The sequence below is a fragment of the Eschrichtius robustus genome, chromosome 10, assembly GCF_028021215.1.
Source record: "Eschrichtius robustus isolate mEscRob2 chromosome 10, mEscRob2.pri, whole genome shotgun sequence".
Classification (NCBI taxonomy): domain Eukaryota; kingdom Metazoa; phylum Chordata; class Mammalia; order Artiodactyla; family Eschrichtiidae; genus Eschrichtius; species Eschrichtius robustus.
Genome location: NC_090833.1, coordinates 37,336,878 through 37,364,867, shown reverse-complemented (window position 1 = coordinate 37,364,867; position 27,990 = coordinate 37,336,878). Strand labels below are relative to the sequence as shown.

The window sequence follows — 27,990 nt, the reverse complement described above, 5'->3', positions numbered from 1 at the left end:
ATATGCTATATCACATTGATTGATTTGCATATATTGAAGAATCCTTGCATCCCTGGGATAAATCCCACTTGCTCGTGGTGTATGATCATTTTAATGTGTTGTTGGATGCTGTTTGCTAGTATTTTGTTGAGGATTTTTGAATCTATATTCATCAGTGATATTGGTCTGTAATTTTCTTTTTTTGTAGTGTCTTTGTCTGGTTTTGGTATCAGGGTGATGGTGGCCTCATAGAATGAGTTTGGGAGTGTTCCTTCCTCTGCAATTTTTTGGAAGAGTTTGAGAAGGATGGGTATTAGCGCTTCTCTAAATGTTTGATAGAATTCACCTGTGAAGCCATCTGGTCCTGGACTTTTGTTTGTTGGAAGATTTTTAATCACAGTTTCAATTTCATTACTTGTGATTGGTCTGTTCATATTTTCTGTTTCTTCCTGGTTCAGTCTTGGAAGGATATACCTTTCTACGAATTTGTCCATTTCTTCCAGGTTGTCCATTTTGTTGGCATAAAGTTGCTTGCAGTAGTCTCTTAGGATGCTTTCTATTTCTGTGGTGTCTGTTGTAACTTCTCCTTTTTCATTTCGAATTTTATTGATTTGAGTCCTCTCCCTCTTTTTCTTGTTGAGTCTGGCTAATGGCTTATCAATTTTGTTTATCTTCTCCAAGAACCAGCTTTTAGTTTTATTGATCTTTGCTATTGTTTTCTTTGTTTCTATTTCATTTATTTCTGCTCTGATCTTTATGATTTCTTTCCTTCTGCTAACTTTGGGTTTTGTTTGGTCTTCTTTCTCTAGTTCTTTTAGGTGTAAGGTTAGATTGTTTACTTGAGATTTTTCTTGTTTCTTGAGGTAGGCTTGTATAGCTATAAACTTCCCTCTTAGAACTGCTTTTGCTGCATCCCATAGGTTTTGGATCCTCGTGTTTTCATTGTCATTTGTCTCTAGGTATTTTTTGATTTCCTCTTTGATTTCTTCAGTGATCTCTTGGTTATTTAGTACCGTATTGTTTAGCCTCCATGTGTTTGTGTTTTTTACGTTTTTTCCCCTGTAATTCATTTCTAATCTCATAGCATTGTGGTCAGAAAAGATGCTTGATATGATTTCAATTTTCTTAAATTTACTGAGGCTTAATTTGTGACCCAAGATGTGATCTATCCTGGAGAATGTTCCGTGCGCACTTGAGAAGAACGTGTAATCTGCTGTTCTTGGATGGAATGTCCTGTAAATATCAATTAAATCTATCTGGTCTATTGTATCATTTAAAGCTTGTGTTTCCTTATTTATTTTCATTTTGGATGATCTGTCCATTGGTGTAAGTGAGGTGTTAAAGTCCCCCGCTATTATTGTGTTACTATCGATTTCCTATTTTATAGCTGTTAGCAGTTGCCTTATGTATTGAGATGCTCCTATGTTGGGTGCATATATATTTATAATTGTTATATCTTCTTCTTGGATTGATCCCTTGATCATTATGTAGTGTCCTTCCTTGTCTTTTGTAACATTCTTTATTTTAAAGTCCATTTTATCTGATATGAGTATAGCTACTCCAGCTTTCTTTTGATTTCCATTTGCATGGAATATCTTTTTCCATCCCCTCACTTTCAGTCTGTATGTGTCCCTAGGTCTGAAGTGGGTCTCTTGTAGACAGCACATATATGGGTCTTGTTTTTGTATCCATTCAGCAAGCCTGTGTCTTTTGGTTGGAGCATTTAATCCATTCACGTTTAAGGTAATTATCGATATGTATGTTCCTATGACCATTTTCTTAATTGTTTTGGGTTTGTTTTTGTAGGTCCTTTTCTTCTGTTGTGTTTCCCACTTAGAGGAGTTCCTTTAGCATTTGTTGTAGAGTTGGTTTGGTGGTGCTGAATTTTCTTAGATTTTGCTTGTCTGTAAAGCTTTTGATTTCTCCATCAAATCTGAATGAGATCCTTGCCAGGTAGAGTAATCTTGGTTGTAGGTTCTTCCCTTTCATCACTTTAAATATGTCATACTACTCCCTTCTGGCTTGTAGAGTTTCTGCTGAGAAATCAGCTGTTAACCTTATGGGAGTTCCCTTGTATGTTATTTGTCATTTTTCCCTTGCTGCTTTCAATAATTTTTCTTTGTCTTTAATTTTTGCCACTTTGATTACTATGTGTCTCGGTGTGTTTCTCCTTGGGTTTAGCCTCTATGGGACTTGCTGAGCTTCCTGGATTTGGGTGGCTATTTCCTTTCCCATGTTAGGGAAGTTTTCGACTATAATCTCTTCAAATATTTTCTTGGGTCCTTTCTCTCTCTCTTCTCCTTCTGGGACTCCTATAACGTGAATGTTGTTGTGTTTAATGTTGTCCCAGAGGTCTCTTAGGCTGTCTTCATTTCTTTTCATTCTTTTTTCTTTATTCTGTTCCGCAGCAGTGAATTCCACCTTTCTGTCTTCCAGGTCACTTATCCATTCTTCTGCCTCAGTTATTCTGCTATTGATTCCTTCTAGTGTATTTTTCATTTCAGTTATTTTATTGTTCATCTCTATTTGTTTGTTCTTTAATCCTTCTAAGTCTTTGTTAAACATTTCTTGCATCTTCTCGATCTTTGCCTCCATTCTTTTTCCAAGGTTCTGAATCATCTTCACTATGATTATTCTGAATTCTTTTTCTGGAAGGTTGCCTATCTCCACTTCATTTTGTTGTCTTTCTGGGGTTTTATCTTGTTCCTTCATCTGGTACATAGCCCTCTGCCTTTTCATCTTGTCTATCTTTCTGTGAATGTGGTTTTTATTCCACAGGCTGCAGGATTGTAGTTCTTCTTGCTTCTGGTGGATGAGGCTATCTTAAAAGCTTGTGCACATTTTCTGATGGGAGGGAAGACACATGTTCTTAGAAAGGCTCTTGGTCTCTAAGTCCTGAAAGTTCAAGTTCCTTTTACTACAGAAAAACGCTAGATGTGCTATACCCTCAGACTACAAAGGTGAAATAATACAGTATATATAATTCTTGCTCTCAAGAAATTCACAGTGTATAAAGGGAGATGTTTATACAGACAATTAACAATGAAACATACTAACAACATACTATCATAGAAGTGTGCGGCACAAAAGCATGGGTACCATGTATACATAGTAGAGAAGCATCTAATTCTGTTTTTGAGAGGAAGGCAGATAAATTTTCATAGAGGCATTAATATTTGAGCTAAGTCTTTTATTTTTTTATTAATACCACATCAATTTGCAGTTTTACAGGAAACAAGATTCAAGTTACTTAGGCGCTACTGTACTTTTATGTTGCACGCACATACACACACACACAGTTTCATTAGTAATTTTTCACCTATAGATTTTTCTTAAAAAAACAAAAAATTCCTGTGTGGCACAAAGATCTGTCCAAATTAATCTAAACACATCAGTAACAAAACAAAGAGCTAGGTGTGGAGGCTTCCAGTGCAGAAAAAGGCCCTTTGGAGGGGAAGCCCAAGAAAATGATCAATACACTGACTTCCTGGGAGGGCAAAGGATGGGGATGGAGAATGCATTCCCTACTATGACATGAAATCAGTTAAACATTTCAAAAGGAAAGGGAGCTAAGAAAATAAGAAAGTGGAATAAGGCAAGGGTACCTTTTACCCATCTAAATTCCTAAGTAATTTCCTCAACAAAGTAGAAAGAAAACTTCCTTCCACTACCTTCTACAGAGCTGCACTGCTTTGGGACTGTCAAAGATTGTAGCCTTTAAAGTCACCAGTGCATATTCCCTCTGGATTATCACAACTATGAGTTACAACTTGAAGGAACTCACAGATGATTTTCTTTCAAGTTTACTGAATTTTCATGTTGGAAAGGGAGGAAGACACTTAGAAGTCTCAAATGGGGATCAAAGATTCCCAGACGCCCTCCATCTGATGTCAACGTGAACTGTTTTGTTGTCTTTTAATTGTGCATGGAGCCCGTCAACACAATTTGGCCCTGCCTGGTCACCCTTACCTAAAGCTTCTCGGAAAACACTCTCAAAAGGAGCACCCTGCGCCATGGTAGAGGTGCCAAGACATTTTATGTGCCTGAAAATGAAAGGAACCCTCAAACAGCACACACCCAATAAGCTAGCCTCCAAGTTAAAACTCCATATGAACCACAAAATGCACTTCCCTACACTAATCTGTGGTCTCTTAACCACAGACACAATCTCCTCTCAAGCCAGCTCAGCTTTGGTCCTTAGGGTAAAATGACGAGCACAAGTTAAAAATGTACCATATGAAGGAGGACGTTGTAGGGAAAAGAGAAAAGAGAAAAAGGCCTTTGTGCTTCTGTAGTTCACCTGTTGAGACTGTTTCCCTCCCCACGGACTGAGACAGGATTACAATAACTCAGTAACTGAGGAGCCCACATGCAGATTAATTTTTTTTTTTGAGCTAAGTCTTAAGAATCAGTCTGTGCTCACCCAATAGATGCAAGAGGCCAGGTCATGGAGAGCCTTGACGGCCTTGTCAGTAGATTGAATTTTCTTCTTTAGGCATTATGGGGAACTCTGGGAAGAACAGAGGGACGCAATCGAAGTAACTTTGACATGATGTGTACAATGTATTGATATTTAAGATAGTGGAGGAAGAGAGAATCCTTTCCAGTTTGAGTCACAGGGTCAGTTAAAGTGTTCCTTGCCTAATTTTCTTTTTCAAAGGGAATAGAGTGCTCTAAGGAAGTAGGGAGTAGATGTAGAAGAGACATGTCCCCTTTCCAGGAAGTGTCTTTTTTATCTCACCCAATTTTCTGAAGCTGCGCTGTTTTGGAGGATTCCTGTTCCTGAATTCATTCTTCTGTCAAGTCAGGGGACCCATTAGGTCATCAGAAGTAGCTTGAAAAATTGGGAACTTATGAGTTAGTTTCCATGATTCTCCCTTCTACTTGTTATGTAATATCAGTGGGTCTTTAAAAGGGATGAGAAAAAAAGAAAAGGGGAGTTGATGGGCCCAGGTAAATGGACTTTCCTTAGAGAAGGAAGCCTACGTGAAGCACATGTGGCCTAGAAGACAGTGTAGTCTCTGACGAATAGGAAAGGAGTAATCTCTGGACTTTATTCTTCCTCTCCTGTGGCTTGCTTGGGTCCTTCTGGAAGTGTCAGTTTCGTTTGACATATTGTTCTGGATTTGGTAGATAATCAAGCCTGGGATTGCAGTTATGGTTTTATTGTCCAGATCATGGTGACTTGTGATAGGGCAGTGGCCAGTTGGTGCCTCCAAATCTATGGCCATTGAGTATCCTGGTCCTGGCCTAAATTCCAGGCCTTAACTCCAGGCCTTAACTTGGCCTAACTTAACTTAGGCTCTGGGAAAGCCAGAGCTTGTTGGGCAAACACGTGGCCAAGACTGTATTACAAAATGGAAAGAGCTCAGCTACCAGGCCTTTGGGGTTTGCGGACTTATCCCAGATTCAGAGTGAACTCATGTAGCTTCTGAGGAAGGAGCCCACTCTGTGTTCAGTCATTTCAGATGGCCTGTTGGAGTGACCCTTGGTAACAAACAAAGCTGGTCTTGTGGCCCTGACCCTGCGTGCAGACCACTTTGGAAAGGGGGGAAAGGGTGACTGAAATTCCCAGGTAGACTTTGTCCTTTGGTTTTTGTAGCCAAATCTGGGTTCTCAACTGAAAAGCAGGGGCCAGCAAATACAGGAGGTAAGGATTCTGGGAGCTGGGCTCTGTGAACTACCCAGTTGTTCAGAGGACATCTCCCTCTCCTCCATGTCCCATGAGGTTTAGCTGACTTACAACTGAATCTACTAACCTCTCTGCCCTTTTTTTCTGCTCTTTCTCTCCTTGCAGAAGGAAAGCGAGGAGCCCTTCAGGTTGTGCTCTGGCCCTTTAGGGCCCTTTTTGTTGTCAATTCTCTCCTCTCCCTCCTGAGCACAGTGTGTGTGTGTGTGTGTGTGTGTGTGTGTGTGTGTGTACACGCATGTGTGCTTATGGTCTGTGCCTCATGAGCTTTGGCTCGTGCAGCTAGTCTGTTTTTCCTGAAAGCAGTTTGTGTGCATGCTCCATGCTTGTGTGTGCTCCTGCAGACATCCCTGGAGCAGTGTGAGAATGTATGTGCCAGCATGGTGCACATTCAATGTAGCATGTGTGTGCTTATACTTGTGCTCACTTTGACTCCGCCAGGTACTGATTGCCTTCCTCTCTTCCTACTTTGCACAGTGTGTGTCCATTTTCTACTTATTGCTGCAGATTGGCATATGCTGTAAACCCCTGCTGAGCCCAGCATACATACACACTTTGTATTTGAGAGCAGGAGTTTCTGTAGGCTTTTTGTACCTCTTGCCTGGGGCCTAAATGTGTGCTTTGTGCTTCTGAGCAGGCTTCCTAGCCTCTCTGTGAGCACAAGTTTCTGTAGACCTGTGATGTGGTTTCCCCATGCCATGTGAATGCATGGTATACTAATGCTCTGTGCCTGCAAGCACTGGTTCCTGAAGACAGTAAGGGTTTGCTTTGCTAGTGATTTGGGCCCTAGTGAATACTGAATTCTCCCCCAGATGGGTGTGTGCACATGTTCTGTAGCTCTGTGTGCAGGATCTGTGCTCACCTGTGTTTCCTCAGGTGCAAGTAGTGTCTAAGAATGTACCTCCTATAGGCACTTTGTCTAGACCTCCTCTCATTCCCCCGGCCCTCCTTCTGTGCCCTGCGTGTGCATGCTCCATGCTGTGTCTGCAGGCTTCTGCAGACCCATTGTCCGCTCTAAGCACAGGAAATGTGTATGATCTGAGCCTGTGAACTCTGGCTGCCAAAGGCTTTTTTGTGACTTTGTTTCCTTAAGCCCAGTGGTTTCTGGCAAACATCTAATTCTAGGTAGGAAATAAAGATCTGCTCAGTGCGGTGACTGTTTCCAAAGGGAGGATAAGTTCTGGTTGGTAGGATCTGGGGATTTAGGGATGGGCTACTCCTCACAGGAACCTTAGGAGGCTTGATTCAACCACTTCTGGCTGCCTTTTGGGCCTGGCCCTCCCTCTACCATATCATCCCACTCATAGAACCAGGACAGCAGGCAGAAGCAGCGAAATGTGGTCATGAAGGGCTGTAGGCAGTAGACAGATAGGCTTGATTAGAGTACAGGCAACCTGAGAAGGGTCTTACTGAAAACGGTCTTAAATCCAAAGTTCATCTCAAGCCTACTGCTGATCCAGAGTCATTCTTACCCACTTTTACATCACTCATTAACCTGTCCTACCTCTCCTTTTTGTACTCTCGCCTCATTTTGTCTGTAACTTCTCCCATCTTTAGCCCTCCCAAAACTTCGCCCCCTGTCCAGAGCTTAACAGCTTACTTCTGCCTCCCTTGTTCTGGAGCTCATTTGCTCAGGATAGTTAGTTGGACCCAGGTCTCAGGAGGCAGGGAAGTTGTTGGGAGTGGAGGGGTACAAGGAGGGATGGGAAGCCCCAGACCCGCTAGCACTAGGTCTGTTGAGCCTAAACAGCATGGACCATTGGTTCACAGCATGGACCATTGGTTCTCTGGAGAGCCCTGGCAGCTTTGGAACTCTCTCTGTACACTGCTTGAAGGATTTGCTTTGGGTTTTTTTACAGAAACCTTTAAAATGTGTTTTCTAACTGTTCCTTCCTTGAGTTATTTGGTGCCTCAATTTTCAACTTCTTATTGTAGAGCTCATAAAATTCACCAGAGTGATAATCCGAGTGTCTAATCTGCCCTGGGTTCTCTTGTTAAATAGAGCTTATCAAATGTAGACTGTACTCAGTGTCAGTGAGTTAGAGCTTCAAGGAACCTAGGCCAAGTCAAATCACAAGATGAGATAGGAATCCAGAAAGACCAGGTCTGACTCTGGGGCAGCCAACAGAACTTAGGAATATAGTTGGAAGAAGACTGGACTCCATGTGAAATTGTCCTTTTGCTTTAGTGAGGCGTGGAAGCCTGCATGGACCCTTCTCCTGGCTTTGGCTTACTATTATATATACCAGTGGGTTGTGTGAGGGCCTGTAAGTTCTGGCAGCTCTCACATTCCCAGTGGACCTTAGTCCTGGGATCTCTGTGAGCTTGGCCTTATATCCTCCCTATTCACTGGGGAGAAGGGAGGTGAAGTACCACTCATTTCAGCAGCCTGCTTGTTGCCCTGGCTGATCATGGAATTGGCTTACACATCAGGCTGGTTATGTCACCACGTGGTGTATGTGACCTACACTGCTCTGAGCTTCCTACTTTATTGCTCACTGCTTGACCAAAGAAATATGGCAATCTCCCGTCTCTCCCAGGATCTAACTTTTTTTCCTCTCTCTCTCTTTAAAGATTGCAGACGATGGTGATACCTCTTTGCCCCAGTGGCTCCCAGAAGGGTAAGTGTTGTACTACAAGGTTTCTGTGGATCTTATGCTGCTTCTAGCTTTTCCCTTGGGAAGCAGGAGAAACAGCTTCATCAGCTGGATTCTGGGGAAGGAAGAGATTCCACTGTAGAGACTGCTTGGTTCTCTGGGGCAGGGGAGAGAACTCTGCAGACTGATTCCTCAGAGACAGAAGAGAGAGCTTTGCAGGGGAGGGAACTTTGGGGCTCCCCTATCCTTACCTCTGGAATTTCTGATGTATTGCATCATAGTGGTGATGTACCCTTTATGTATGGGAATGAGGAAACTAGAAACACATCTGCGTTTAGAGACAGTTTCCTTCTATTCCACTGTTGATAGTGTTGCTGATTAGATTACTCCCTGGGCTCCATCCTGCTTCAGCTGTTGTGAGTCACCTACTTACTCCATTCCACTGTAGTGAAGACGTAAGTAGCGTCCCGTAGGAGCTCTGTGTGTTCTGTCCGTCTGGGAGTTTCAGCCCCATGTGATCGCACCAGAGAGGCATTTCAAACTGCTCGACTGCTGCCTGTAACTCACTGACTGTGCTTGAGAGAGAAGAGCGCTTAAGCGCCTGCGCCACCCACACCCCCACATACACTCCTCAGGAGCGTGAGAACCTTCCTTCCCTCCTTGTCCCACAAAGGCCTTCGGACATCGAAATGCTCAGTGGCTGCCTCCTCTTCCTCGTCACCAGGGAAGAGAAGAGATTACATCATAAAGTTATCTACTATATTTTTAAATGCTTCTTTTCCTTGTGATTTGTCTTTTTTATAGCAAGAGCTAAACATGTGAAAGAGCCACCCTTCTTTTGTCAAAAGCTCACTTGTGTTGCAAAAAAAAACTTCTCGGCTTAAGGAGTGCATTTTATAGTTTTCAGAATTAGCCAAAAACTTGTGGCACCAATTGCTTCTTCAACAGCCCTTCTTCAGGGCTTTAGCTTTTTTCTTCAAATACTTTTAAAATCCATACATGCCAGTGGAACATATCCAGGCTATTTTTAAATGGAGCCATGCAGTGATTTTCTAAATGCCTCCCTGTTGTCTTCTTTCCCTTCCTTCAGCTTAGTCCTTGGAAGTTGTCTCAAGTTTCGATCTACCATAGGTGTGGTAGTCTCATTGAGAACAAAGTTCACTGCCTGTATTCAGGAAGCTAGATTATTAGAAATCAGCACATCGGGTTGCCTGTTCCAATTCCTGGCCTTGACCCGATTTGTGGCTCCATTTTTGGCCTATATAGCTGGCAGTACACACTTACTCTTCTGTGACATTTCTCTTTTCAGACCAGCTGTGGTGTACAACCCAGCCACCCTGCTTTCCCCACCTCGTTGCTTTCATTAAAACCAAGTACATGAGTTATTTTAATTGAAGCTCAGAATAGCTTCCAAAAGGTCAGAGAGGTTTTATAGTTCATCCGCCTCATTTTATGGAAGTGACACCAGGACCCAAGGAGAGGAAGGAAGTTTGGCAGAGGACATGTAGTGAAGTAGTAGAAGAGTTGGGGATGAAATCCAGGTTATCTCAAGGTGAGAAGGGTGTTCTTTTGGGGAAATTCTCTGTATTTTTATTGCATATTGTTATGGAGGAACAGACAAACAACAACAAAATTAGTAAGTATAGAAAAGGTATAAAAGTTTTAGAAATCTCAAGTTTCTCCAGCTGTAATTTTTTCCTGGTCCCTGTTGATGTGACCATAGGGCTAGGCCAGACTCTGAGGCACTTTGCTGTTTCCTTCTTAAATGGTCTTTTTTCCCCCAAATGATCTTTTGGAAGTCTCTCATCCACTTCCCCTGCCTCCATTTGATTATGCAGGCTCCTCTTTCCGTGGAGACCCTTTTTCTTCAGGAGGCTTGGATAGGCAGAACTGGTGACTCTTTTACTCAGGTTGGAGAAGGTCTCCTTCTACATGTTATTGTTTGTCAGTCTTGCTCACCTAGGCAGCAGCTTTTCTATAGAGCTCTTCCTGTGGGCTCTGTTCTAGCACAGGTCAGCAAAGACTTATCTTGAGTCTGGCCTGAGTGTAAGGAGGAGTTATCTTAACCACCAATTCCCACCTTGCTTTCTTGAGCACAAGGGCCTTCAAATAAACAAAGGAGCCTTGGACTGGCACAGTGGGATAAAAGAGCTCTCAATCCTTGGCTAAAACCTCAGAAGGAGACACTGAGAGCAGATTCCATTGTTTGTCATCCCATGGCTTTATTTCACTCACTTTCTGTCCTCCTTACCCCTCTTAAAGGCACAAGGTGGAGGTCAGTTCATCTTCCTCTGAGGAGAAGATGAGCAAGGAGGATGGAACATTGAACTGCCAGTAACTCAAGGTGAGACTAAAGGTCCTGATATATTTTCTTCTCTCCTCAGGCCAGCTGGAGGGCTCTATGGCATTGACAGCATGCCAGATCTACGCAGAAAGAAGCCACTGCCACTTGTCAGCGATCTGGTGAGTAAGGACTCTTGTGAAGGCTTAGGCTGTAGCCTTGGGATATCCCCCATTGGGACTTGGCAAGCTTTCAGGACTGGAAGTGAGGCCTTTAGTGACAAATATTAGTCTGATGATCAATCATTTAAAGCTTTACTGAGACTTCGTGATGGCTTCAGTAGGACCTTACATTACCTCACTCCCTTGTCAGAGCCCCAGGTTCTTCATTAGCTGAAGCTCCTACTAGAACATTTGTAGCTTGGACCCTCAAAGCTGGGCTCCAGGGTCATCTTCTAGTTATTCATCTCCTCTAGGTATCTCTATAGCCTTCTCTGATGACCTGTAATGGAAACATCCTCTGGTCCTGACCTAGATAATTGAGATTCATGTGTGATGGGCATGACAAATGTGACTCCTTCTTGGAGGTCAAGTGAAGTCTCCCAAGACATAGGTTTTCTAGACTATCTCTGTACCCTCGTGTCTAGCATTGGGAGGTAGTGATAACAATTTGTGGAATTGAATTGATACAGGCTTAGGAGTTAAAGCTGATCTCAGGACCTCCAGCATGACCAGAAGCTCCTATCTGGGCTCATACCTCCTAAGGCAGAATCAGCTCAAGGAATTTTCTGTAGTTTAGTGAGTAGTGGGGGTAGAGTGGTACCCAGGTCATCTCAGAGTCTCGGAGCCAGATATTCAGTAAGACTTGAACCCTTTTTCTTATTACCATTTTCTACTCCTATTTTCTTCTTTTTTTCTCCCTATTCAGTCTATTTTGTTTTTTCTATCCACTCCTTTTTTGATTTTTCCTCCTTACTGTGCTCTTTTTTCTCCACCAGTTTCTCCCTACTTAATTGACTGAGTAGAAGTATCCTCTGCCATTTTCTCTTCATCATCATTTCTTTCTTTCCTTCTTCTTCCCCCTGCTATTTGTATCTTTCCCTTTTTCCTCCTTTCTAATGCACCTCTTTTCCCACCAACTCTTCATCAAGCTGGTTGGATGAAGATAAATTCTGATGTCATCTCTTCTTTATTACATCTTTCATTGTCTTTCATCTCCTCTTTTTTCTCTTCTTCCTTTCTTTTCTTCCTACTTTTTCTCATCTTCTCCCTCCTTGCTCACCAGCTTTTTTTTGTTTAACTGATTGGATAGCAGTATCTTATTCACTTCTTGTTTCCCGTCCTCTGTCTTTTAACCTTGCCCATATTTCGCTTTATGGCATAACTCGCCTTCTAGGCCTTGGGCCCTGGTCTGTCTGGGTTGAAGACAGTTTTTAGCGGATAGAGGCAGAGGGGGTTGGGACATGTTTCCTACTTTGGACTATAGGGAAGAAACCTCTCAGTTGTCTCTGAAAGCTTTCATGCCCTTGTGGGGCTTTAACATCATGTTGTTCCTTTCTCTGCTCTCCTCTGCACAGGCTATGGTAAGTGTCTCCAGAGCCCCTTTCTGTGCTTTACAAGAGTCCATATCCCAAGCCACCTGGGCACATCCCAGCTGTTCTGCCCGCTTAGGCTGATACAGTGACTTCTGTCTGCCTAGTGTCCCTGCTTTAGGGAAACCATGTGCCTCTCCAGGGGCTGTCCCTGAAGCTTGGGCTTGGCAGATTCATGGGCCCCTCTATATAAGAGCCTGGCTAGCAGGGCATCATAGCTGTCACATTTAACCCCCTACCCTGCTTGATTTCAATGAGGCTACGTTGCCCCTTTCACTTTCAAGTGCCCTGCTCATTTGGGCTTTTGGCCTCCACAGCTTCCTGGGATTGTGTGGCAGGGGGTGGTACCAGAGAATAGAGGATATAGAATAGAATCATAGTTCCCAGTGATGGTTCTTGACTGTGACTCTGTCAGAGTTGTGTGTCTATCCTATTCTTAATGACCCGTTTCGGACTGTAATTCTAAACTTTTCATTTTCCTTTGCCTTCCTTTAAACAAGGAGTTTCTGTGGGGTCAGATACCTAAAAACTCTTTGGATGATAGGTACCCTGAGAGAAGTGCTGTTCTGTCATTGTTAGAACAGTCCCTGAGGGCCTTGGATTTGGATATTGACCTCAGGTGCTTATTACCTATTATCCATGGCAATCCCCTGTGAATGACAGTAAAAATAGAGAGAACATAGTGAGTTATCATCAAATAGCTTTGGTCACTGAAACTCCCTCCCCAGGGCTTTGCCTAGCCCTTGGTAGTAGCCAGGGCTGACAACAAGTCTTCTCTCACAGTCATTGGTCCAGTCCCGGAAGGCAGGAATTACTTCTGCAATGGCTACACGCACGTCTCTCAAGGATGAAGAGCTGGTAAGTGACCCATGGGCTTTCAAGAGTCCACTGGCCTATGGTCCAGTGAACATCTCTGTAGCCAAACTTACTGGGAATTCAAAAGTGTTGGGCACACTCTGTTAATGAAACAGATAGCATCAAGTTTTCTACACTGGGAGAGGCAAGGGTCCAGACCAGGGGTAAACCTTAATCTCACGTTGGAGTATGTGACCACCAATGTCAGGGTTTCATGGTAAACCTAGTACCCTTTGTTTCCCTAAAAAAGCCTGAATCCTGGGACAAGGCTCAGGCCCAGCATTCAGGTCAGACCTATCTTGGCTGACCAGGAGCACATGATGTGGAGGGCTTCTTTCTGCCAGGCTGGGCTGTGGGCTGGGCCAAGCTAAAGCATCTCCTCCATTGCCAGAGGAGAAACCAGGGTCTTGAGAGCCCTGCAAGGTTCTTAGTTCTGGTATCTCCCAGCAGAGAACTGAAGTCGCTGGTGGGTTATGGGATATGTGTCTTTCAGAAATCCCATGTGTATAAGAAAACCCTGCAGGCCTTAATCTATCCCATCTCGTGCACCACACCCCACAACTTTGAGGTCTGGACGGCCACTACCCCGACCTACTGCTATGAGTGTGAAGGCCTGCTCTGGGGCATTGCCCGGCAGGGCATGCGCTGCAGCGAGTGTGGAGTCAAGTGTCACGAGAAGTGCCAGGACCTGCTCAATGCCGACTGCCTGCAGCGTGAGTGTCCCTGTGGGGTGACGGGTGGGGAACATGGGCAGCAGGGCCTCTCCAAAATAGTCTGGCAACAAAGAGCTAGGGTGGCTGGGACATCATCCCTCTATTCTACCTGATTCTGAAGTTCTTTCCTTTTTAGAGAAAGTAGGGTCCTAAGTCAAGAGACATTGCCATTCCAAATAACAGGTCTTGTAGCACTCTCTTAAGCACCTTTAGGAAAAATCTGTTGAGCTTTCTATGGTCCTCTGATGGAGATAAAAATCCCTTCCAGGATTCAGATGATCCCAGAGGCTATGCTTGAGTGTTGTACACACCATGGTGGCCATATTGCCCAAATGACTAGAGCATGTTTAATCAGCCCAAATGACTAGAGCATGTTTAAAACTAATGAGAAGAGAGAGTTCTGTGAGGTTCTAGGCCTCACAGAGGAACCTCCTGAGGTCTAGACCCTAGGACTCAGGGAAGCTGGAATTTATTCCTTGCTTATAGTTGGAACATTTAGACAACAGTGCCAAGAACAGAAGTTTCAAATGGATTAGGCAGAGGTCCAGATGGAGAATGTGCCACACTCCCAAGGCCCTTGCTAAATATGTGACTTGTGCTCCCATCATAGAATGGGGAAAACAGGAGCAGGAAAAGCAGCAAGTCTCTGTCACAGGAGGTGGTAGCTCTCCAAGTTCTTACCTCCTTGCTCCACTCCTGCTGGGCTTGCACTGCTATAGCTAGACCCCAGGAAGAGCAGGGGTAGGGGATGTGGGATGTGGAAAAGTATTTTCTCACCCCTCCAGGTCTTCAGGTGTTACTCAGAGCCAAGCCATAGCAATGAAAGCTTCAAGGATTGTGGTAGGAGAAAGGAAGGTCACCTTTAGACTCACAGCACTTCATTATCCCAAGGAAAGATATGTGACATTAAAGGGGCCCAGGAAGAAGCCTCGAGGAATTGTTGACTTAAAATGTCTTTCTTTGAAGAATGCTAGATTGGTGCCAGGGGCATGGCTATAGTAGACATGAAGAGACAGGCAGAACATAGCAGAAGTTGGATGCTGGTGATGACTTTGCCCAAATCCATCATGAGGGGGCGACAAGCACAGGTGCCAGCAGGCCCCTGCTTTAATTGCGAGAACTAGCAACTGGCTGCATAGGCTGGGCTGCTTGCTGGAAGCCTCTGAAATGGTGCTCTGTAGCCAGGGTGTCCATCTTCCCTTTAAGAACCTTTCAGAGGTCCCAGTCCAGGTAAATAGCATTACATGGGATATGCTAAATGGCAAGAGTAGGTTGCAGCCCAGGTCATTTTTCATTTATCAGAAAATATCTTCTGACTAAGGCTTCTGTGAAGCACAGAGTGGAATTAAATGCCCTTCTGTAGGCTTCACTGGACAGAAAACCTGCTTTCCATCCTCCCAGGGTTAGGCTGCAGATGTTGACCTTTGTCCTTTGCTCCAAGTTTTGTAGTTAAGGCCTAAGTCTTTGGAGACTGGAGAGAGGTTAAGAGCCAGTCTGCAGGACCAATAAAGGAAGGGTGGGTCCTCTGCCCTGAGAAGCCTGGTTGGTGAAATACACTGGAGGAGTCTGTGTTCTGCTATAATCCTTAGGACAGCAGAAGAAGCTTACTGACCTTTGAGATGAGCTGGCTGGGGTCATGGCTGGTGAAAATGGCCCTTGGCCTTGCCAGGATAATAATGATGGTAACAATAATAGGGACTGTTTATTACTCAATAAATAAAGCATCTAGCCCAGTGCTAGATGGCAGGCACTGGGCTAGATGCTTTATATATGCTATCTAATATAATGCTTATTACAAATCCTGAGAGATAAGTGACATTCTCTTCTCTTAGAAGAAGCCTACTTACCCAGCAGGGAGTAGTGGAGTCAGGATTTGAACTCAAGTCTCTCTGATACCAAAGGCCATACTTTTCTCACCATACCACACTATTTTCTGAGATTAAAGACACTGGAGCCATGGGGCAGAACCCAGCTATGTGCTGTGACGAATTCTGAGATCTGTATCATGGCTTGGCATTCGGATGAGATTGGTGGAGTTGTTGTACCCATCCACAACCCCTCCCTGATAACTGGGATACCCATTTTGATATTTTGGCCTTAGACTTGGAGGGTATCTCTCAACAAGCATGCAGATGGAAGAAAGACAAAGACAACTGCAGACTGAGCTACATTTTTTGTTTTTCTTTTTTGATGAAAAACTCAACATATATCTAAATAGAGAGAATAGAATAATACACCCCCATAACGATGATCAACTTTTTGCTACTCTTTGAGTTGTGTTTTAAACTCCACTGGCTAGGCATTAAGCTCTAGCAGGCCCCACAGAGATCAGCTTTTCCCAGAGACATACCAGTGTCTTCCTAAGCTTCTCCCACTGCGCAGTGACCTCTCCCTGGCCCCATTCTTCATCCTGATCCTTGGTCTGGTAGGTGGCCTGTTGGTTACCCTACTTTCTGTCTCTGGCCATTCTTCAGGGGCTGCAGAAAAGAGCTCTAAACATGGAGCGGAAGACCGGACACAGAACATTATCATGGCCATGAAGGACCGCATGAAGATCCGAGAGCGGAATAAGCCGGAGATCTTTGAAGTTATCCGGGATGTCTTCAATGTGAGCAAAGTTGCCCATGTGCAACAGATGAAAACAGTGAAGCAGAGTGTGCTGGATGGCACCTCCAAATGGTCGGCCAAGATTACCATAACTGGTGAGCAGGCCAGAGTTTGAGAGGACAGGAGGGCCTTGGCTATGGGGAGGAGCCTGGGGAAGAAGCATCCTGAGTGTGAGGGAGCAGGGGCTGGGGAGAAGGAGCACAGAATGAAGGAAGAGGGAGGGCCTCATTGTTCATCACTGCTCCTCTCCTAGACTCTGATGCCAGGGGGCGCTGGGAGAGGCAAGACTGGCACCTGCAAACAATATGAATGACTGTTACAAGGATTTGGTAACAGTCTGATATTATAGACTTGGTTAACAGTTTGATATTATAAGAGCAGGGAGGGTGGGGGTAAGGGGACAGGCAGGAGATCAGTGAATAGTTAACCAGTGATTTACTAACTGGGTGGATATGGCTGAAGCAAGCATGTATCAGAGCAGATAAGGACCTATTGGGGTAAGTGTAGGGGTAAGTGGTCAGTTAGGGTCCAGTGGGGAGGTAGGATTCTTGGGCTAGGCTTTGAGGGAAAGCCTCGTGGCTTAGGGCTAAGGATAGATGTGGAGGAGTGAGAAAATCTGCTCCTGTGCAAGGAACAGATAGAGGCTGCTCTAAGATGGGAAATATGAGTCATACTTTGGAGGGCTTATGACTTCTGGAGTGTACTCTGAAGCCTCCTTCTATGTGCATTTGGGTTGCAGTGGTGTGTGCCCAGGGCCTACAAGCCAAGGACAAGACAGGATCCAGTGACCCTTATGTGACTGTGCAAGTAGGCAAAACCAAGAAGCGTACCAAGACCATTTTTGGGAACCTGAATCCTGTCTGGGAGGAGAAGTTCCATTTGTAAGTCATAGTGGGTTTTGTCTTACCTGGGACTGTGTATATTTTGGGAGCAGCATTAAATCTCTTTTTTCTGGGCTTGGGGTCTAAGAGAGATGGGTCAGAGGCAGTGGAGAAAACCCATTTCTCACATACTTCAATTGGGTAGCAGCTATTCTTTCTCTGGGTTTCTTCTCATGGACTATTGTATCAGGGTTACTGTACCCAAGCCCTGTCTTAACTAGGGCTATTAAAGGGGCCTTTGGGTGTCCCATACTGCTTTTTTTAGTGCTAGGAAGATTTTATTGTACTACTGCTGAGTGACAGAGCCAAGGACTGCCCACCCAACTGTGTACCTTCCAGCCCTGCCATCCTGCCTAGGAAGGGTTAGTCTCTTCTAGGGAGTGGGGAGGGAACATCTTTGTCCTACAACTGGATAATTCTGGCTTGAAGATGGAAACCTGGGATTTGGAGAATTTTCCATTTTCCTTAAGGGCTCTGCTTTTCTTTCTGCCTCAGCTTTCACTCCCTACTCCTTTATTCATTATCTCACTTTTTTGTAGACTATTTCATATGACAATGAGGGATGGTTGTTGAAAAACGGCAAGCTCTAGCCGAGGACTTGGACTAATGTCTGGTAAATCCAGATGCTTTGTCACAGCCCCTAATGCCTAGGGCCAGGACTTTGAATCAGCCAAGCAGGCAGCTTATGTAGAGACCTTTTTCTGTTGGCTCCTTGGAAGGGGATTGGGGAAAGGGATTGGGACCTATAAAATCAGTCTCTAATCCAGAGGCAGTAGTTACTGGGGGGAGCACTTGTTTTTCAAGAAGCTGAATGGTTCCTGCTTGAATATTACCTATGATTAATTCTAAATGAATTGGCTGTATAGTCAATTTTGCCCACTTTTATCATTTAGCAAGCAATTTGTATTCTGTATAAGACACTACACATGATGTTGTGTATCGAAAAATGTATAAGACAATCCCTGGCTTCAAGAGGCTGATTGATGATTTGTCTATTATTTTTCAGAAGACCAGTAGCTATACTATAATATTTTAATGGAATGTGCAAAGATATTATGAGAACATAGGGTAAGGAGCAGCAGATTCTGCCAAGTACAACTTTTGGATAAGGCAACAGGGATCCAGAAAGCAACTGCTGGGGAAGGAGAGAGTGAGGGAGGAACCTGAGCAAACTACCTCCTCGAAAGCAAACACCATAGAGGAAATGATAATTCAAGTGGATATTAAAGAATGATAGAAATTCACCAAGCTCTTTTTCGTGGCGCCTCAGAGGCGGTCGGCCGCTTCAGAATGAAGCTGAACATCTCTTTCCCGGCCACTGGCTGCCAGAAACTCATTGAAGTGGACGATGAACGAAAACTTCGTACCTTTTATGAGAAGCATATGGCCACAGAAGTTGCTGCTGACGCTCTGGGTGAAGAATGGAAGGGTTATGTGGTCCGAATCAGTGGTGGGAACGACAAACAGGGTTTCCCCATGAAGCAGGGTGTCTTGACCCATGGCCGAGTCCGCCTGCTACTGAGTCAGGGGCATTCCTGTTACAGACCAAGGAGGACTGGAGAAAGAAAGCGCAAATCTGTACGGGGTTGCATTGTGGATGCCAATCTGAGCGTTCTCAATTTGGTCATTGTAAAAAAAGGGGAGAAGGATATTCCTGGACTCACTGATACTACTGTGCCTCGTCGCCTGGGGCCCAAAAGATCTAGCAGAATCCGCAAGCTTTTCAATCTCTCTAAAGAAGATGATGTCCGCCAGTACGTTGTGAGAAAGCCCCTAAACAAAGAAGTTAAGAAACCTAGGACCAAAGCACCCAAGATTCAGCGTCTTGTTACTCCACGTGTTCTGCAACACAAACGTCGGCGAATTGCTCTGAAGAAACAGCGTACTAAGAAAAATAAGGAAGAGGCTGCAGAATATGCTAAACTTCTGGCCAAGAGAATGAAGGAGGCCAAAGAAAAACGCCAGGAACAGATTGCCAAGAGACGGAGGCTGTCCTCCCTGAGAGCTTCTACTTCTAAGTCTGAGTCCAGTCAAAAATGAGATGTTCTAAGAGTAACAAATAAATAAGATCAGACATCAAAAAAAAAAAAAAAAAAAAAGAAAAGAAATTCACCAAGCACATTCTTAGACAGATGGGGGTGTTAGGTAGAAAGCTAAAGCATATATGACCAGATGGACTTACCATGAACATTTAACACCTTTAGGGACTTCATATAGGATTCTGGGGAGGCAACTAGCAGCTGCTTCCTAGGGCTCTGTGGCATCCGTCTGGCTGTTTTCTGTTGGTTTTGTTGGTACAGCTAGCTGATAGGAAATCAGAATTGTCCCTAATTACTCCTCCCCTCCTCGCTTTTGTCCCAGGGCAATAAGGACTGGATAATGGTATGTAGAGAGCTACCCAAGCTAAGGAATGAAGAGCCATTTGCTGGGATAGCCTGACTCACTTGGGACTTGAGTACCACTGTTCTTTGACTCCTTCTCTTCCTCTGCAGGGCCTCAAGTGCAGCTGATAGAGCTTTGGGAGGGAATTGGAAGTAATAAGAGTGGGGGCTCCTGGGTCTCTTCGTAACAGAGCCTTCCTAATTCTTTCACAGTGAGTGCCACAACTCTTCCGACCGCATTAAGGTACGTGTGTGGGATGAGGATGATGACATCAAGTCAAGAGTAAAGCAGCGGCTAAAGCGAGAGTCTGATGATTTCCTTGGCCAAACCATCATTGAGGTTCGAACACTGAGTGGCGAGATGGACGTCTGGTACAACTTGGGTGAGGAAGCAGGACCAGAGAAAGTTTCTGGGAAGGGAGAGCATGAATGGGGAACCTGGGGAAACTCCTATCTACCAAAACCACCACTCAGTCCCCAAAGCATACCTCTATACAGAGCCTTGCCTTCCCTACAGGGAACCGACCATGCATAGAGATGGGGGACAGAGGAGTGGGGGTGTCTGGAACTCACTCTGGCTGGACATTTTCCAGATTTCAGAAGGCCTTTTTATCTTCATACTCAGCCCTAATGCCTTTAGTCCCTTGAGCACTTCTTTTCTCCCACCCAGCCAGTTCTGGGGTATTTGTGGACTATATGGTCACTGGAATGAGTTCACCTATTAGGTGAACACTTGGGTCAGTGCCTCCTTTTCCTTGGGTTAAGCCAGGTTGGGGGCTGTCTGTGCTGTCTGCGGTTGCATTGGTGTCAATCTCCAGTCTTCTTTCCTTCCTAGAGAAGAGGACAGACAAATCAGCCGTCTCAGGAGCTATCCGACTACAAATCAATGTGGAGATCAAGGGGGAGGAGAAGGTAGCCCCGTATCATGTGCAGTATACGTGTCTCCATGAGGTGAGCCAGCTCTTGGTAGATGGGATGCCAGAAAGCAATGTTGGGAGGGGCCTTTGACAATAAGTAGGATTGCTAGATGGTTGAAGATCTGGAGCCTATTTTTATTTTATTCTTGGCTCACTGTGCTACCCTGGACAGCCCACATAACAGTCCCAGCCTCAGTTCTCTTTCACTAATGTGAGAACAGCCTACTGGGGCCACAGGAGTTACTGAGCAATGACTTGAAGGACAGAATTTCTATGGAACCCTATCCACATTCTCCTGGTCTTTACCAGCAGGTTTTTTTTTTTCTCCAACATATATTTAAGTCTTTAATATCAATATATATTTTACTCTGTCTTCTACAGAACCTCTTCCATTACCTCACAGACATTCAGGGCAGTGGAGGAGTCCACATCCCTGAGGCTCGAGGAGACGATGCATGGAAGGTGTACTTTGATGAGACTGCCCAAGAAATTGTGGATGAATTTGCCATGCGCTATGGCATCGAGTCCATATATCAGGCCATGACGTAAGGCTCCCCTGGGGCTCTAGGAAATGGCTACTAACATTTGGAGTAGCTAACAATGGAGGTACACTGACAGAGTGGACAGGTCTTTAGTGGGGTAGTATACAGTGATTCATTGCTTTCCTCTCTGAGCTGGGTAGGGTGGATCTGTGCAAAGAGAGTATATGTATAAAAGGACTGTGTTTATCAGTAACTCAGGGAGAAGGTATTTGTCTGTCTACCCCAGAGTTCACAGGTAGGAAGAGAAAAGGGCATGGGAGGGTATACAAGGACAGACTTGCCCAAACATCACAGGCCTGAGCAGACAGGGTATGTGTGCTCAGGTACATGTGTGTGACAGACAAGCTTTCATAAACTGGCCTGGGAGTCGGAAAGAGCACTGAACTGTAGGGAAAGCAGCTGTGTCTGCAGTTGACCAAGACTCCTATAAAAGAAATTCCCACCTACTATGAGAAGAGGTGTAGTCTGTGTACTGGAGAGGCTGCCATTAGAAGCAGCACTAGGTAAGCAGAGGGTAGCTGGTGCCCTGGCTGTGCTTCACTTATTCTACAAACTTTTACTTAGTTCCTTCTGTGTGTCAAACGTTGTGCCACATGCTGAGAACACAAAGATGAATGAGATGGGGCCTCTGTGCTTGAGAAACTCAGTCTAGCAGGAGAGACAGACCAGTAAACAAACAATTACAATATAATATAATAAGTGCTATAGTAGAAGTAATCACAGTGTATCATGAGAGCATCTAAATTTTAGGGGAGGCCTGTGAAGAAAGCTGTTGAAGAGTTGACACTTGAAATGCAGAAAAGGAGGAAGGGTATTTCTGGTAGGGCATGTGCAGGGATGCCAAGATGCAACAGAGCATAGACTATTCAAAGAATTACAAGAAGTTTAGTTTAGATGGAAGAAACATGTTGAGGATTGAGGTTGGAGAATGGGCCCTCTGCCATTCTTACTCTGTTCAGTCTCCCTGGGTGAGCTCATTCAAGCCCATGACCTCAGTCACTACTTCTGAGCTTAGGACTCCCAGATCTCTTTCTCCAGACCAGCTCTTTTCCTGAGTTTCGGATCGATTTTCATTTGCTTCCTGGCTATTCTCATAGGCATTGCAAACTCAACATGACCAAAATCCAAATCAACATTATCTCCACCAAATCTGTTCTTCCTATATTCCCTATTTTAGTAAATGGAACAATTTATTACACAGTTATCCAAACAGAAATTTAGGAGTCAGCCTAAACATTTCTTTCATACTACCACCATTCAATCAGTCTCTAAAACCTCTAGATTCTACTTCCTAAAAATGTTTTTAATCTATTAGTATTGCTATAGCTCAGTAATAATGATAATAATAATAACAGCAACAACAACTCCTATGTACCATTTCCTTATGTGCCAGGCACTGGTCTAAGTAATTTATGAATGTTAACTCATTTAATCCCCATATCATTATTATTCCCATTTTATAGATAAAAAGACTGAAGCACGAAGAAGTTTAAGTAATCTATCCAAGGTCACTGAGCACTGGAGCTGAGACTCAAACCCAAAGTCTGGCTCTAGGGTCTGTGCCCTTAACCATTTCTCTGTTCCATTTAGTGCTTCATTGCTTCTTTTCTGCGTGATTGCAATAACTCTTCAATTGGTCTTTCTCTCTTAGTCTTCTCTCTCCCCAAGTTTTCGTTTCTAATTTTTACCTTCAAAGTGACCTTTCTGAAAGACTAATCTGATCACAGTATGCCTTTGTTTAAAAACTTACTATAGCATCTAGGATAAACTCCTTTATTATCTGTTCTCTGTCTACTTCTCCTCTCGAATTTCATAGTACTCCTCTATCAAACACCTGAACAGTAGCCCTGAGTGAGGTTTCCCAAATGAATGACTCTGTCCATGAGTATATTTGTTTTTGCAATACAGTTTCCCTTCGCCTGCACACTTCTCCATTTGATTGATTCTTACTAATCCTTTAAGACTTGTTTCAACCATCTCTTCTTTGGGAAGCCTTTTTCTAATCCCTTCTAGCCCCCAGCCATTCTAATTTAGGTGATCTTCCTGTGTGTGTCCACAGAATTTTTGCATAGCATGCCTTGGGTTATTGACTTACTTTCTAACACTTGCTTTCTCTGCCAGAATGTCACCTCTTTGGATTCTGGCCCTTAGTGCCAGGCCTGGCACATAGTACACGTTCACTGAATGTATATTTGAGTGAGTAAATTATGAAAATCCTTGTATGCCAAGGTGATCAGAAGCTTCACACACATGAGTGAGATCTTTTGATTACTTGACCTTTGCTGCAAACCCTGAAGAGTCTTTGAGGCTGAAGGTGCTGTTTTTCAGGCACTTTGCATGTTTGTCATCCAAGTACATGTGTCCTGGTGTGCCAGCAGTGATGAGCACCTTACTGGCCAACATCAATGCCTACTATGCCCACACAACCGCCTCCACCAATGTCTCTGCATCTGATCGTTTTGCAGCCTCCAACTTTGGGGTGAGTGTGATGTAAAAACATGTAACCTGATTGTTATCAGTTAACAAAGTTTGATTTTTTCGTCAGTACTGCAGAGCTGATATGCCTAAAATTCAGATAGTTGCCACCTAGATAATGAACTTATTTCCTTATGGGTAGTTAGACTATACTAGTAGGCTCTCCTCAGACGTGGATAAGTGAGAAAAGGTGGAATAGCACCACTGTGGTTTGTGCGGTGGGACACTACCTGGGCTCAGGGAGAACCTCTCTAGGCCAACAGCTTGGTTGAGTCACCATGTTCCTCAGTCCTGCAGGTTCACAAAGGAACCTTCTTAATATTATTCAGTCTCTCTCTGACAGATTCATACCACTTAAGTTCATATGAGACTGATGTCTAAGCAAGAATACCAGTTGCATACCTGAGGCTGTCCCTTTTCTAGTGTCTGGACAGTTTTCCTGATCCAGGGTATGCCCTTTCCTGTTGTTAAGGTACTTGTGAAGTTGAATCATTGCTCATAACGTCACCTGACATAAGTGCAGTGTAAACTGGATGGTATATATCAGACCCACCACAAATATTACCTCTTTAGGGACAAAATTACTGATACTCCCAAATCTACTGGATCTCTGAGCCCTTTTTATTGGTACTGACCACTTTTTTGATGTTGTTGATAGTCTTTCTGTAGATGAATTAGTATCATTGATTAAGCCAGTCAAATATCTGTTCCATTCTGTCTCTCCACATTATATATTGACTTAACTAATATCTAATGCTATATATAATATTATCAATATGTGAGTTCTAGGAGTGCTGCACCAACAGCTTACAGGAACATGATTCCACGTTTAATTATACTTTTCTATAAAAATAAGCTATTAAATAGTATTTGTTGTTTATTTTAACATTTAAAAAGTATAAACTAAGGGAAATGATATAGAATGTGGTTTAAAGAGAAATCCCCTTGTGTCTCCCTGATCAAGATGCATCACTATTTCTCTCTCCCATAGTCACTGCTAGGCTGTGGCTGTTTAACTGTTAAGAGCTATTCCAAGATAAGTTAGGACACCACAGACATAGGAACAAGTTGGAGAATGTGTTTAGAGTTTCCTTTTATCTGACTAAGATGAGTTAGAGTCCCAAAGGGATGGAGATGCACTGGTCATCCCCTCTTGATGTGTATAGAAAGCTGTTGCCCCTCCCAGAGACTTGCTTTCCTCTTGCCAGCGTGAGAAGATTCCCCAGTTTAAGTGCTAAGAGATGGAACAGGAAAGACCTATCCCATTTCTCTTTTGCGTGGTTTGTTGTTCTCCTCGTGGGCAAATATGGGACAGGGTATGTCCCCAGCTCAGTGTCTCCCTCTCACCCAGAGATGATTCTCTTTTTGCTACAGTCTAGAGAGCTTGGAAATAGATTATTTCTGTTCCTCATTATTTGTTTATCACCCTCAGAAAGAGAGATTTGTAAAACTACTGGACCAACTGCACAACTCACTGAGGATTGACCTCTCTACATACAGGGTGAGTGAAGACATGGCTGTGGGGTGGGACAAAGGATAATATCAAGATCAGTCTAGAGAGACTTTGGACCAATCATGACTATAAAGATCGAAGGCAAGGAAAATTGGTCTTTGTCATCACATCCACATATATGGCCAACGTCACTGACACCTGTGGTTCTTCAAACTCCAAGGACCATGCAGTGTGTAAACAGTGGCAGGTGTGGCTGCTTTTTGTAGATAGTTGGCTTTCTAACCCCACTCATGTCACTCTGCCAAACTCTCTGATGACATATTCATCAAGGAGTCTCCTAAGGATAATCTCTTCCAGAAAGCCCCCTTTCAAAATTAGATAATTATATTTCCTTATTGCATTTTTCCATATTCTCCTCATTTTCCAGGAGAGGTGTGAGAATCTGACTAAGGGGAGAGAGAGTATCTTGGTTTGGGCAAGTAATTTGTAGCAGATGTCATGTCCATTTCTAGAATGGAGGGAGGAAATAGATGTAGTAGGAGGGTGGGTGCCTAGGACAGGACAGGGAAATGGGCAGTTTTTCCGTTCTTCCTAAGTTAGGCCTTCTTAGAATGACTTCATTACTTGCTTTAAAGTGTTGTGAATTTCCAGAACAGGCAATATACCCACATTAAAAAGTAAGTATAAAAACAATCTTAAAGTCAAAAAGAAGTGAGATTTTAATTATCTGCACTTTCAGTGCCCTCCGTTTGCACGAATAATGGAGAGTTGACTGTATATCTTGTATTTGGCATATAAGTAGCCATTTGAAGGTTTAAAAAAGCAACGCTTAAAATGGAGAATGGCACAGCATCGTCCTTAAGCCTTCTTTGGCAGCTTCCTCCTAAAACTCCTGCCAAAGAGAATGAAGTGAGGCGTGGTGGAAAGATCCTAAGGAACTCACTCCAAAAGCAGTTCTGCTCAGAGCTTTGCCATCTGCTGGCTCCAGAATGGTAGAGTAACTGGGATCCATTATACAGAAAGTACGTGTCTTGGGTCCCAGTCTGGTCTGTAGTATGGCTCCACTTATATTCCAGGATATACAGTTAGATTGTAACTTTTGAAGAACTCACTCATTGGGTGTAAGAATCTTCACCCAAGAAAAAAGTGTGTGTGTGTGTGTGTGTGTGTGTGTGAGTGTATGTTCATTTGTGCAAATGCTCACACGTTGCATGGGAAGTAGGGTTGGGGGTAGGATGTGTTGCTTTCTGGGCTGGGGATTATTAACCCCTGCTTTTGGCAAGGGCCTGTGTCTGTGGAAAAGAGAGGGAGACCTGTAGTCTTACAGCTTTTTTGTTCCTCTCAACTAGGGAAGATCCCAGTGGGTAGCACTTAGGGAAGCTTCTGATTTCATTGCTTTTGGCAGGGAAGGCTTTCATATTCTTCTGTTCCTTTCTTACATTTGCTTGATTTGCAATAGAATAATTTCCCTGCTGGGAGCCCTGAGCGACTTCAGGACTTAAAGTCCACAGTGGATTTGCTGACCAGCATTACTTTCTTCAGAATGAAGGTAAGAGATGAACTGGGCTGGGCAGTGCTAGGCTGGGGACCTGGCCACAGGGACATGGAGAATCAGAATCACTGGGCATAGTCTACGGCTATAGGATTTATCACCTTTAAGCCCACATTTCCATGTATCTGTTCCTGAGTTACTTCTAAGAAGACCACGGGTCAAGGAGGATGGGCTAGGCAGTTCTCCCCGTCAGCTGTCCTGACAATTTCATCCCAGGGCAAGGTCCAGGGACCTACAGAGGGGTGAAGGAATCTGGAATAATTTGGGGGCAGTTCTAGGAGGAGAAACCACTCGGGTGAGCAGGACCCTGGACCCATATTTCTTTTTATTAATTGGCAGGTGCAAGAACTTCAGAGCCCTCCAAGAGCCAGCCAGGTGGTAAAGGATTGTGTGAAGGCCTGTTTGAATTCCACATATGAGTATATCTTCAACAACTGCCATGACTTGTACAGCCGCCAGTACCAGCTGGTAAGAGGTTCGGAATCAGGTGGGGCCACCTGTCAGTCGTTCTTGGAGCCTCAGCTTCCCTTTGCTGTGGCCATGGTGGAAGGGAGTTCAGGATAAAGTCCTTGATGTTCTCGAGAGTGAGTGAATTGTGGAGTGGGGACCATCTAGACCATGTGAGACATCTGTGGATGGACAGGAACCACTGGACAAGATGTGACATAACTGAGTTGAACAGAAGTGGCAACAATAAGTTTCACTTTGGTATTGAAGAAAAGTGACCTACATTTGAGAACAGTTCAGGGGGTGAGTAGGTGAATTCTTAGTCCTTCCCAGGGTCTTTGGTTTCCCCCGAGGTTAATTTTATTCTGACTCATGTGAACCCCTCTATGTTCCAGGCTCCCTTCCCCTGAGATCTAAGCTACTGGCTTGTGGCTGTTTAACTTTTCCCTCTGACCACTTTTCTCTGCACTGCATGGTCTTCTGAGACATACTCATTAGCTGACTATCAAGGCTAACCCTGTCCTTCTGGGAGGCTGAGCTACTTCATCTGGTTTAGGCTGGCATCCTAACTCAGTACCTGGTGACTTTGTATGTTTTTCTAAATCCTTCCAGTGGTATCCTTTTTTTTCTTATTTCAAAGCCAGGACTTCCTTCTGGGTCTAATTACTCAGTTACAGTTGCTGTTTTAGGAATGTCTTGCTGAGCACACATTTGCAGAGTAGATTCCCTTCAGTCCAACGAGTATGTGTTGAATGTTTGTTCTAGGCCAGGTCTGAGGAAGCATAGTGCTCCTTCAGTTAGTTCACAGTCCCATAAGCATATGTATAACTCCAACCAAAGTCTGTTAGAAGGGACTTGAAAGAGAGATAAAATTGAAGGAGGAAGAAGTCACTCTTGATGAGATATTGGGAAAAGCTACATAAAACAAGGGTATTTGAGATAGACCTTGAAAGGCAGTAGGATTTGGATAGCAAATGATGGGAGGACAACCTAAATCTCTGGGACATTTACCCTTTGGTGAAGACATCCA

General features: G+C 44.0%; 2 protein-coding genes across 4 annotated transcripts in view; both read left to right on the top strand.

The window, feature by feature from the left end:
* Nucleotides 1-27,990, top strand: part of UNC13B (unc-13 homolog B) — a 233,920-nt gene that overhangs the window by 187,741 nt on the left and 18,189 nt on the right. For 2 of the 3 annotated variants that reach the window (XM_068551975.1, XM_068551974.1), the window contains 13 exons: nucleotides 8,243-8,289; nucleotides 10,650-10,728; nucleotides 12,921-12,995; nucleotides 13,486-13,705; nucleotides 16,180-16,407; nucleotides 17,052-17,193; nucleotides 19,788-19,957; nucleotides 20,410-20,525; nucleotides 20,873-21,036; nucleotides 23,362-23,512; nucleotides 24,941-25,009; nucleotides 26,421-26,510; nucleotides 26,853-26,981. In XM_068551975.1, the coding sequence (XP_068408076.1) occupies nucleotides 8,243-8,289; nucleotides 10,650-10,728; nucleotides 12,921-12,995; nucleotides 13,486-13,705; nucleotides 16,180-16,407; nucleotides 17,052-17,193; nucleotides 19,788-19,957; nucleotides 20,410-20,525; nucleotides 20,873-21,036; nucleotides 23,362-23,512; nucleotides 24,941-25,009; nucleotides 26,421-26,510; nucleotides 26,853-26,981 (1,680 nt within the window). Of the gene's footprint in view, nucleotides 1-5,776; nucleotides 5,800-8,242; nucleotides 8,290-10,649; nucleotides 10,729-12,920; nucleotides 12,996-13,485; nucleotides 13,706-16,179; nucleotides 16,408-17,051; nucleotides 17,194-19,787; nucleotides 19,958-20,409; nucleotides 20,526-20,872; nucleotides 21,037-23,361; nucleotides 23,513-24,940; nucleotides 25,010-26,420; nucleotides 26,511-26,852; nucleotides 26,982-27,990 lie in introns of all 3 variants that reach the window. The other variant, XM_068551972.1, reaches the window with a different exon arrangement.
* On the top strand, nucleotides 18,449-19,260 carry LOC137770649 (small ribosomal subunit protein eS6-like). Its single transcript, XM_068553446.1, has one exon. It carries the CDS (start codon nucleotides 18,484-18,486, stop codon nucleotides 19,231-19,233), a length of 750 nt encoding a protein of 249 aa, XP_068409547.1. The 5' UTR covers nucleotides 18,449-18,483; the 3' UTR covers nucleotides 19,234-19,260.

Coding starts and splice junctions, on each gene's coding strand:
- LOC137770649 (XM_068553446.1), top strand. CDS start 18,484: ATGAAGCTGAACATCTCTTTCCCGGCCACTGGCTGCCAGAAACTCATT.